The sequence below is a fragment of the Oncorhynchus masou genome, chromosome 17, assembly GCF_036934945.1.
Source record: "Oncorhynchus masou masou isolate Uvic2021 chromosome 17, UVic_Omas_1.1, whole genome shotgun sequence".
NCBI lineage: Eukaryota > Metazoa > Chordata > Actinopteri > Salmoniformes > Salmonidae > Oncorhynchus > Oncorhynchus masou.
This window is the reverse complement of record NC_088228.1, coordinates 16132218-16144458: the sequence shown is the minus strand read 5'-3', so window position 1 is coordinate 16144458 and position 12241 is coordinate 16132218. Positions and strand designations below refer to the sequence as shown.

At 46.2% G+C, this 12241-nt stretch overlaps 1 protein-coding gene across 2 annotated transcripts in view; it reads left to right on the top strand.

Annotated features, from left to right (window-relative positions):
• LOC135558607 (chromodomain-helicase-DNA-binding protein 7-like) overlaps positions 1-10300 on the top strand; it is a 117077-nt gene extending 106777 nt beyond the window's left edge. Inside the window, exons 30-38 of one of the 2 annotated variants that reach the window (XM_064992536.1) lie at positions 995-2008; positions 3363-3517; positions 4258-4491; positions 4750-4917; positions 5450-5680; positions 6732-6941; positions 7231-7374; positions 7520-7624; positions 7807-10300. In XM_064992536.1, coding sequence (XP_064848608.1) covers positions 995-2008; positions 3363-3517; positions 4258-4491; positions 4750-4917; positions 5450-5680; positions 6732-6941; positions 7231-7374; positions 7520-7624; positions 7807-8775 — 3230 coding nt within the window. In that variant the 3' untranslated portion in view covers positions 8776-10300. Of the gene's footprint in view, positions 1-994; positions 2009-3359; positions 3518-4257; positions 4492-4749; positions 4918-5449; positions 5681-6731; positions 6942-7230; positions 7375-7519; positions 7625-7806 lie in introns of both variants that reach the window. The other variant, XM_064992535.1, reaches the window with a different exon arrangement.
• The last annotated feature ends 1941 nt before the right edge of the window (positions 10301-12241 follow it).

Here is a 12241-nt window from a genome sequence, read left to right as displayed (position 1 = left end):
TTACTCCTTATCTACCCCCCACCCTCTTACTCCTTATCTACCCCCCACCCTCTTACTCCTTATCTACCCCCCCCCACCCTCTTACTCCTTATCTACCCCCCACCCTCTTACTCCTTATCTACCCCCCACCCTCTTACTCCTTATCTACCCCCCACCCTCTTACTCCTTATCTACCCCCCCACCCTCTTACTCCTTATCTACCCCCCACCCTCTTACTCCTTATCTACCCCCCACCCTCTTACTCCTTATCTACCCCCCACCCTCTTACTCCTTATCTACCCCCCCACCCTCTTACTCCTTATCTACCCCCCACCCTCTTACTCCTTATCTACCCCCCCCACCCTCTTACTCCTTATCTACCCCCCCACCCTCTTACTCCTTATCTACCCCCCACCCTCTACTCCTTATCTACCCCCCACCCTCTTACTCCTTATCTACCCCCCCCACCCTCTTACTCCTTATCTACCCCCCACCCTCTTACTCCTTATCTACCCCCCACCCTCTTCCTCCTTATCTACCCCCCCACCTTCTTACTCCTTATCTACCACCCCACCTTCTTACTCCTTATCTACCCCCCCACCCTCTTACTCCTTATCTACCCCCCACCCTCTTCCTCCTTATCTACCACCCACCCTCTTCCTCCTTATCTACCACCCCACCTTCTTACTCCTTATCTACCCCCCACCCTCTTACTCCTTATCTACCCCCCACCCTCTTCCTCCTTATCTACCCCCCACCCTCTTACTCCTTATCTACCCCCCACCCTCTTCCTCCTTATCTACCACCCACCCTCTTCGTCCTTATCTACCCCCCCCACCCTCTTACTCCTTATCTACCCCCCCACCCTCTTACTCTTTATCTACCCCCCACCCTCTTACTCTTTATCTACCCCCCACCACCTTACTCTTTATCTACCCCCCACCCTCTTACTCTTTATCTACCCCCCACCCTCTTACTCCTTATCTACCCCCCCACCCTCTTTTCTGTCTGGCAGAGCTCCCAGACCCTACCCTGATCATCGACCCCATCACGGAGGAGCGCGCCTCACGCACCCTCTACCGCATTGAGCTGCTGCGTCGCATTCGCGAGCAGGTGCTGCCCAACCCCCTGCTAGGTGAGCGCCTGCGCCTCTGCCAGCCTAGCTCCGACCTGCCTGAGTGGTGGGCCTGCTGCCGGCACGACCACGACCTCCTCCTGGGCGCCTCCAAGCACGGCGTGAGCCGCACTGACTACCATATCCTCAACGACCCGGCGCTGGGCTTCCTGGAGGCCCACAGGAAGTTCACCAAGGGGGCATCGGCTGGGGTGCCTCAGCCGCCCCGCGATGGAGCTCTCTCTACTGCTTCTTCCTCTTCTACTGAGCAGGCCAAAGCTACTGCTGGTGCTGAGAAATCCTTACCTGTCCAAGAGGAGGAAGAAGGGAAGGAGATGAAAGAGGAAGGTGATGATATTCCATGTACTAAACCTGAGAAACCAGACGAAGGCAAGGAAGAAGAGATGGAGGCGAAGAAGGAAGAGATGGCCGGGTCTCCCAAGAAGGTGAAGGACGAGGAGGAAGAGAACGGAGAGGAGGAAGACCGAGAGGAGAAAGTGGAGGTCACCGGCGACGCTGACGGAGAGACTTCCAAGGAGGCCAAACCCGGGAAGGAGTACAAAGCTCCCACTGAGGAGACCAAGGACCAGGACAAAAAGCTGGACTTCCAGGAGAAACCAGAGTCTCCTAAAGCATCAGAGTCTCCTAAAGCATCAGAGTCTCCTAAAGCATCAGAGTCTCCTAAAGCATCAGAGTCTCCTAAAGCATCAGAGTCTCCTAAAGCATCAGAGTCTCCTAAAGCATCAGAGTCTCCTAAAGCATCAGAGTCTCCTAAAGCATCAGAAGAGCAGGGAACCAAGAAGGAAGAGAGAGAAGGAAGCCCTGCCAAGTCTCCTAAACCAGTGGCTGAGAAAGGGCCCGATGAGGAGAAGATGGAGGAAGACGACAAGTCTGAGAAGTCCTCTCAAGCTGAAGGTAGGTCCTACTCCTAACTCCATTGCTTAAAAAAGTATTTCCACATGGAAAAATGCCATTTTTGGGCAATTGGTGTTTGAATGCATTTTAAACCATCAACAGTAAGTCTGTAAAAGTCTAAACAAACAGTTGGGTCTACTGCTTTATGTTGAATCCAGCCACAACAGTTAGTGGCAGTGTGTAGTTGGTCTGCTGTAGTTGGGTCTACTGCTTTATGTTGAATCCAGCCACAACAGTTAGTGGCAGTGTGTAGTTGGTCTGCTTTAGTTGGGTCTACTGCTTTATGTTGAATCCAGCCACAACAGTTAGTGGCAGTGTGTAGTTGGTCTGCTTTAGTTGGGTCTACTGCTTTATGTTGAATCCAGCCACAACAGTTAGTGGCAGTGTGTAGTTGGTCTGCTGTAGTTGGGTCTACTGCTTTATGTTGAATCCAGCCACAACAGTTAGTGGCAGTGTGTAGTTGGTCTGCTGTAGTTGGGTCTACTGCTTTATGTTGAATCCAGCCACAACAGTTAGTGGCAGTGTGTAGTTGGTCTGCTTTAGTTGGGTCTACTGCTTTATGTTGAATCCAGCCACAACAGTTAGTGGCAGTGTGTAGTTGGTCTGCTTTAGTTGGGTCTACTGCTTTATGTTGAATCCAGCCACAACAGTTAGTGGCAGTGTGTAGTTGGTCTGCTGTAGTTGGGTCTACTGCTTTATGTTGAATCCAGCCACAACAGTTAGTGGCAGTGTGTAGTTGGTCTGCTTTAGTTGGGTCTACTGCTTTATGTTGAATCCAGCCACAACAGTTAGTGGCAGTGTGTAGTTGGTCTGCTGTAGTTGGGTCTACTGCTTTATGTTGAATCCAGCCACAACAGTTAGTGGCAGTGTGTAGTTGGTCTGCTGTAGTTGGGTCTACTGCTTTATGTTGAATCCAGCCACAACAGTTAGTGGCAGTGTGTAGTTGGTCTGCTGTAGTTGGGTCTACTGCTTTATGTTGAATCCAGCCACAACAGTTAGTGGCAGTGTGTAGTTGGTCTGCTTTAGTTGGGTCTACTGCTTTATGTTGAATCCAGCCACAACAGTTAGTGGCAGTGTGTAGTTGGTCTGCTGTAGTTGGGTCTACTGCTTTATGTTGAATCCAGCCACAACAGTTAGTGGCAGTGTGTAGTTGGTCTGCTTTAGATGGCATTTAGAAAGGACATGGCTGTGTGTTTGTATAATTAGGCTGCTTAGGCTTGCATTGAGGACTTACTGTATGGTTCACATAGTATTCTGCTGTGTCTAGTATTATTAAGGAAGTACTGTATATGAAGCCATTTGTAGATTCTCCTGTGGCTGGTATTGACAAAGCACTGTTGTTGATTTTCAGCAGGCGCCACCTCAGAGCAGAAGAACTTTGACGAGGAGAGCAACGCCTCACTGAGCACCACAGCCAGAGACGAGACCCGCGACGGGTTCTGCCCCGAGGAAGAGCCCTCTGCCATCCCGGCCCTCCAGGAGAGGGCCACCTCATCCTTCTGGCCCAAGGTTGGTAGTAAACGATATACATTCAGTCAGATATACATTCTCATATGTATTAATGTAGTGGTGAATTATATGAATACACAAATGAAAACACCTGTCATGTTGACCATTGACCCCCGACAATATATACAAATGTATTTTTTTTAACATATGTATTCAAATATATAAAAACACACATTGTTGGAACTGTCAGTGGACGTTAGGCGCACACTATATACATTGAGTGTACAAAACATTAAGAACACCTGCTCATTCCGTGAAATGGTTTGTCGATCAGTGTGGAAGAACTTGACTGGCCTGCACAGAGCCCTGACCTCAACCCCATAAAATAAATTTGGGATGAAATGGAATGCCGACTGCGAGCCAGACCTAATCGCCCAACATCAGTTCCTGACCTCACTAATGCTCTTGTGGCTGAATGGATGCTTCCAACATCTAGTGGAAAGTCTTCCCAGAAGAGGGAAGGCTGTTGTAACAGCAAAGGGGAGACCAACTCCATATTAATATCCATGATTTTGTAATGAGATTGTTGACAAGCAGGTTTCCACATACTCGTGTCAAACTGCACACAGAGACATAAAAATGGTAGCCATGAGTTCCCTTTAAGTTCTGTATTGATATAACACAAATTTTTGGAAAACAAGCAAAGACCTGTTCAAGTCAGACATCACTCCATCATGAAAGTACTAGTGGTATTCCATAAAAACCCCTGCTCTAGAATTCATTCTGTCCCCTCCTTCCAGGACCGTGTCATGATCAATCGCATGGACAACATCTGCGATGCAGTCATCAAGGGCAAGTGGCCCGCCAACCGACGGCAGTTCTTTGACTTCCCGGGCCTGTTGCCTGGATACCCCGGCCCCATGACGTCTGAAAGCCCCATGCCGAGGCGGAGCCTGGACGTACTGTCGATTGCAGCGGCCGCTCAGACCAACTTCAGTGGCAGCGAGGACCTCACCCTCTCGCCCCAGGTTAATGTAAGTCGCTCGCTGAAGACTATCCCTACCCTCCCAAAGTAGGTTTAGTTTGTTCTAACGGCATACTTTATTGAGAAATTAATCCTTCAAAATAAATTGATTGAAGTTAATGTATTAATGCAGTGTGTAAGTAGATATTCTTTTATTAATCATAAAAACACTTATTCCTTACATCATTGCAATTTACTTTCATCGATTTTTGTTGTTGTGATCACATCTTAATCATCCCTCCCTCTCTTCTTCCCTTCCTCCGTATAGGAGGATGCTCTGAGCATATCATTGCCAAAGCAGCGTCGTCGCAGGCGGCGGAAGGTGGAGATAGAGGCGGAGCGTGCGGCCAAGCGCAGGAACCTGATGGATATGGTGGCCCAGCTCAGAGAATCTCACGCTGCAGAGTCCCAGAGCCAGGCCATGGATCTTACCAAGGCACAGTCTTTAGAATTAGGAATTAATACTAAATTCAGAAATTAGAATTATGCTTCACTTTTTACAACTGCATTGTATCATTTTTTAAAATTATAGTTTTGGGTCAGGTTCCTGATTTTTAAATATTTAAATTTAAATATCATGTGCGGCAGGGTAGCCTAGTGGTTAGAGCGTTGGACTAGTAACTAGAAGGTTGCAAGTTCAAACCCCCGAGCTGACAAGGTACAAATCTGTCGTTCTGCCCCTGAACAGGCAGTTAACCCACTGTTCCTAGGCCGTCATTGTAAATAAGAATTTGTTCTTAACTGACTTTCCTAGTTAAATAAAGGTATAATAAAAATGTAATAAAATGTGTATGAGTAAAATGGATCCCATTAAAATGTATTTATCATAACGTCTATTTATATAAATTAATCAAATATGTAAAGCACTATGTAAAGTATTATATTAAAGTTTCCATTTTTGTTACGGGTATTGTATTTTAGTCTATTCGTTTACTCTAAAAGTTTCCATACTGGTGTATCTTTTCCAGGGTATTCTGCACCAGCACCACAAGTCTTCAGCGCCGTCCCCGGCGAGCTACTCCAGCAGCATGGTGTCACCTGCTGCCCTCAAGGCACAGATGGAGCTTCTGCAGGCGGCCACACCCTCCAGACACAGGGCCAACTGCTCATTGGCCGAGGCTGACCTGCCCACCAGGAGGAGGCGGGGCCGCAGGAAAAATGTGGAGGGGCTGGAGCTGCTGTTCATGAGAGGAGCCACGGTACAGGACCCATTACTAGAGAAATACATGTTACGTGAATAACTATAAAGAAAATACACAGATGGATATAGTTTTGAACATTTTTGTAAAGTGCCCTGAACATTATACAGATTGGATATTTTTGGCAAACGGCATGCTTTCTCAATTAGGCTAAACTACATTCAAATAAATTTGATAGGAATGAAAACATCAAATTACACTGAAGGAAAATGCAACTGTTAAGTGTTGGTTCCATGTTTCACGAGCTGAAATAAAAGATCCCATAAATATTCCATAATCACAAAAGGCTTATTTCTCTCAAATTTGGTGAACAAATTTGTTTACTTCCCTGTTAGAGAGCATTCAATCTTTGCCAAGATAATCCATCCACCTGACATGTGTGGCATATAAAGAAGCTGATTAAACAGCATGATCATTACACAGGTTAACCTTGTGCTCGGGACAATAAAAGGCCACTCTAAAATATGCAGTTTTGTCACACAACACAATGCCACAGATGTCCAAAATGTGATGTGCAATTTGCATGCTGACTGCAGAAATGTCCACCAGAGCTGTTGCCAGAGAATTGAATGTTCATTTCTCAACCATAAGCCACCTCCAACGTAGATTTAGAATTTGGCAGTACATCCAACCGGCCTCAACCGCAGACCATGTGTATGGCATTGTGTGGGTGAGCGGTTTTCTGATGTCAAAGATGTGAACAGAGTGCCTCATGGTGGAGGTGAGGTTATGGGATGGGCAGAAATACCATGACGAGGCCCATTGTGAGGCCAATTGTTTTTAAGGTATCTGTGACCAACAGATGCATATCTGTATTCCCAGTCCATAGATTAGGGTCTAATGAATTTATTTCAATTGACTGATTTCCTTATGAGCTATATAACATCTTTGAAATAGCTTATGTTGCGTTTATTCTTTTTCAGTATATATTTGATTTAAAAAAAATAATCACACACAAATACTCTATGATTTTATTTAACATGGTAGTGAACAGATTATGATTTAATTTTACATGGTAATGAACATAGTTTCTCCTGCCTTCCCGCAACAGGAGGATTCAGAGAGGACCAAAGCTTCAGTGGAGGGGTTGCAGATGCCCCCACGTTCCCATCGCCACAACATTCCCAGCACCTCCGCCCGTGTCCCCTCTGTCAGCGCTATGGAGGACAGGGAGGCTGGTACCCCCTCTAACAAAGACCTGAGTGACTGGCTCGGACAGCACCCCACATACACCATGGACATGCCTACTGCGTACACACCAGTATGTACTATACTTTTTTTGTATACACTATTTATCAGATTTCCCTATCCAGTGGAACTATCCATTCATGTGGAATATGACTTCCCCTTACCTTCAACCCCCTGTTCCCTTTCCTAAATCAAATCTTACCACAACCCTTTCAGTGATTCAACTATGGTTACAAAATATAAAATTTAGCTATTCCATTTTGTAACATTTGTAGTATACTAAAAAGTATTAAAAAATCTCAGATGTCTGGTCCTGCCATGGTTCCTAAACCCTGTCCCTTCTCCCGTCTGCCTCACTGTAGAAGAGTGAGGAGACTCTCCTCTCCTCCCAGTTCCCCAAACCCAAGCAAAAGAGACACCGCTGCCGGAACCCCAACAAGATCGACATCAACACGCTCACCGGAGAAGAGAGGGTTCCCGTGGTCAACCGGAGAAATGGAAGAAAGGTATGGGCTCATTTCGGTACAAATCAATTTTCACAAATGCATTGGTCGCTGTGTAGCAACAGTTTCAAAGACCTAATTTGTCTTTTCTTAGCAGAACTGAAGGTATTGGTAGCTTATGAACCATTTTGTTCCATTTCTTTCCCAGATGGGTGGAGCCATGGCCCCTCCCATGAAGGATCTTCCCAGATGGCTCCTGGAGAACTCAGATTTTGCCGTCGCTCCAGACTGGACTGACATTGTCAAGCAATCGGTGAGTCATTTGTCCTCAAATGATTCCAATCAGCACTTGTTTTATATTTTGACTATGTGATGGAATTGCAACAAGCAGTTTGAACTCTGATGTTTGAATAGAAATTGATGCCTAATCGCTAAATTCATTGACTGCCATGAGTGTAACGTCAAACTAACTGTGGTCTCCTCTCCCTTCCTTAGGGCTTCCTCCCTGAGGCCATGTTCGACCGTCTGCTGACTGGGCCCTTGGTGCGTGAGGAGGGCGTCCGTCGTCGGGGAAGACGTCCCAAATCGGAGATCGCCAAGGCAACAGCGGCTGCCTCGGCTGCATCCTCTGGGGGCCTTAACCCCCTGCTGATAAATGGCCTGTTTGGAGGCATGGACCTCACCAGCTTGCAGGGCCTACAGAGCCTCCAGAGTCTGCAGCTGCAGCTCATGGGCTTCCCCGGCATGGGGGGGGCTGACGCTAAACACGCCTCGGCCATGCTGCCTCTCATGCTGCCTGGCATGGCTGGTATGGGCGTTCTGCCCAACATGTTTGGCCTGGGAGGCCTGTTCGCAAGCAACCTGGCTGCAGCCTCCCCTGCTGCAGCCTCCAATGGCACCAACAACGAGGACGATTCGGACGAGACATCGAAGAGAGATGCCAGGGAGGGTGGAGAAGAGCAGGATGAGGAGAAGGACGACACTGGGGAGGAGGAAGAGTCGAGCAAGGCTATTGGGGAGGCTGCGGCTCTGAATGTGGCTGCTGCCGCTATGGCCTCCTCCGGCATGTCGGCTAACTCCCTGGCCTTCAATCCCTTCCTGCTCTCCACCATGGCCCCGGGGCTCTTTTCCCCCTACATGTTCCTGCCCCCTGGCCTGGGAGGTCTCACCCTGCCTGGCTTCCCCCGCACTGCCCTGACTGACCTGCAGAGTGCCATGGCTGGAGCCATGGGGGTTGCCTCTGGAGCTCAGGGCCAGGAGAAGGAGCCCAGCCAGGTTGCCCTGGACTGCCCTGCTGCTACCGCAGACCCAGAGACTGCTGATGACAGTGACTCAGCTGAGAGCCTGGAGAAGACTGCAGAGTCGTCTGCGCTAGAAGATGAGACCTCCGCATTGGCAGGGGAAGCCGACTCACCGGAAGACCTGGAGGAAGGAGAGGATGCCCTTGAGGAGGAAGAGAAGTGACTGAATCTAACTGGCCTTTGATCCCCCCCACCACCAACTTGATATCCAAACATATGAATTAGTTTTTTGTTTTCATTGTTTTTGTTTCTTTCACAGGTAAACATTTAAATCAGGGAGAGCATATGTAGCTAAAAGGCTCTTAATGTATTGTTAATGGCATAGTCAGGGAAAAAGCTAACTGAAGTAGAGTTTTGCGGATGTTTTAAGGGTGTTATTTTTGGTCTTTGTTCACTGAACGGTGCATTCTAGATGAAATGGGAAATTTCCTCAAATATTATTATAGGAATTAATCGTTCCAATAGTGCTATGCTGCTTTTCTGGTTCATTTATTATTAAATATTTTTGTGGATATTGTGACAGTAAGTAGCATCTCGTAACTCTCCAGTGGCGTACAATTTAACGGCATTAAGCGTCTGTCTATATGCTGCTGATGAATAGGATCATGGGTAATTTAGATTTTGCTGTTGTACTGTTCTGCTTTTAAATGCAGGATGAAGTTCTCACAAATCAGATGGCCTAATAATCTGACTGTTCCCAGTACCTCACTGACGATCACACACACACACACACGTCTACACCCACACACCCGACTGTCTATTCCTGTAGTCTTACACTCTAACAATCCAACCTGACTGTTCCCAGTCTCTCACTGACGATCACACACACACGTCTACACCCACACACACCCGACTGTCTATTCCTGTAGTCTTACACTCTAACAATCCAACCTGACGGTCCTACCGTCACCCTCCAAACGTTCCTCTCCCATTACCCTTCTCAGTACCTGTTTTCTGTCTACTATTAACACCCATATTGTCTGACTCTTCCAAGTCACACCGGTTATAGAAACAGTTTTCCAGTTTCACAGCGACCGATGGCCCCGAGTCTCCTGCCTGTTTTTAGTCTGACACTGACAAAGCCGAGCAGAGGAGAGTCTTCTCTCCCACAACGCGGTGGGAGACAGCAATAACCGAAGGCAGCTTTTGAATGTTTCAAACATCGCTCTCCCATTTAAACACAACTACAACTGTTGGTGAAAAAGAGAAACGAAATTGCATATAAATGATGACATTAAAACATTCTGCAAGCAATTCGTCTCACTATTCCTGATGATGCACTGGTGTAAGAGTAAAATAATCAGGTACCTTTTTATCTTTGAATGGACTTTTTGTTTCTTTTAGCCACCAAGCTGAACAGCATTACCTCAATTCTAACTAGCCTTGAAGTTTACAGACATGCGTTGTAAATGTGTTTTTTTGTGTCTGTTATTTTTTTGGAACATCGTATGATGAACTGTTATGACGCTTTTAATAAAAGTGAATCATGATATTCGCCTAGGAAACCAAACCCAGAGTGCTTGTTGTGACTGTTTTGGAATTAGATGTTAAATGTAGATGTCTATTTTGAGTGTTAAATGACATTGGTTGATTCATGGTGGTGATATTGTCAGAAAGCAGCAGAAAATGAAGTAAATACCCCCAGAATCTGAAAATAAAGGGTTTCTAAGTGCAGATGGACCACTTTACGCCAAATGTGTTCATTGCCTCTGTCTATTACAAATATCCACTAACGATTCAATAAAATCAACTACATCCACTTAAGAATCACATGTCAGACATTTAATTTCATAGCAAAATAATTGTCTGCACATGTTGTAATTTTGCAATTCACGAGAACAGCGACACCATCCATCTACCCTAAGAAAGAAGGGGACACAGTTACCTAGAGATGTAGACTTTGGTTGATTGTCAGCTCTCCTCTCACCTGATCAGAAGGTGAAAGCAATCTCATACAACCCTAATTAGTCCTCTTATCTTTATAGTCATGAGAAGGAGCCAATATGGATGTTATGAGGCCATTTGAGAATGACCGCAGTCATTGAGTCCTAAGGGTCATGAACTTGGGTTCTTACTGGGGCATATGTCTCATGATAGTCTTTCAACAGATGCAAGCAAGAATTTTGCTTGGACTGTCTGGGAGTGGTCTGAGTGGGGAGGGGTAAACTGTTAGTTTCATCAGCTGTTCAATATGATAAATGCAGGAAGAACATCATTTTGACTGCACTGGGCCTTTGAACATATTTGGCCCATGCAGGAATCAAATCTAAGATTTGTGCTCCAAACACCATGCTCCAACCAACTGGGCCATCGGAGTCCCCATATGCTGCCTGGTGGCTGTCGGTCTGGTGACTCGGGCAGTTGTCATAAATGGCAGCTTTCCCAATGGACCTACTGATATGACACATACTGACAGGAGGGGCAGACGAGGCAGCCCGTGTGGTGGGGAGTTGGAGACCCTGTGTGTGTGTGTTCACTCTAGCGGATGGAGAGGAGACTGGATGGGCGGCTGGTTTTCCCCTGACAGACGTCTCTCATAATCGCGCTCTCTCGATGAAGTGGGTCGTGAAATACATTGTTCTCCTGTGCTTTCCCAGCATTCATTGTGTCTGGGAAGCTTTCCGTGTTAGACAGGGACACTTGAAAAGGAAAAATAATAAAAAAATCTAACCAAATTGTCTTTATCACATGCTTCGAAGCCAACAAGTGTACACTAACAGTGATATGCTTACTTAAGGGTCCTTTTCCAACGATGCAGAGTTAAAGATGAAAAAAGGAAATAGTGACACATAAATACAGAGTGAATAATTTACGAGTAAAAATAACCTGCCTGTGTACCAGAGGTGTGGACTCGAGTCACAAAGATGATGACTTGCAACTCAACTTTGTCTTTAACACCAATGACTCGTGACTTATCTTGGACTGATTTGATCAATCAATCAAATGTATTTATAAAGCCCTTCTTACACCAGCTGATGTCACAAAGTGCTGTACAGAAACCCAGCCTAAAACCCCAAACAGCAAACAATGCAGGTGTAGAAGCGGTGTCTAGGAAAAACAAACCTAGAAAGAAACCTAGAGAGGAACCAGGTTATGAGGGGTGGCCAGTCCTCTTCTGGCTGTGCCGGGTGGAGATGATAACAGAATATGGCCAAGATGTTCATAGATGACCAACAGGATCAAATAATAATAATCACAGTGGTTGTCGAGGGTGCAACAGGTCAGCACCTCAGGAATAAATGTCAGTTGGCTTTTCATAGCCGATGATACCCTCCCCAAGCCCAAATATTAAAATGTATGCTATTTTTAAAAAGTGTGCAGCGCATCAACTCTTCATTTAACGTCTTACAGTTTGAATCGGACAGCTTCCAATCAAATTGTGCCAGCTGAGAGATGTTGCGCATGGCAGTGCAGAGGAATGTCAGCATGTGAATTCAGGTGGAGCCCTTGGAAAGATGATACCCAAAATGATTATTTTCAGATATAAAGACGACGCTGTATCAACAAAAAAACGTATTGCAACTTGCAGAACATGCAGGAAGAAAATATCAGATGGAGGAGCAACAACTTCCAACTTTGTTCGACATTTGAAGCTGCGCAAAGAATGGTAAATCGTGGCTAATATAGCC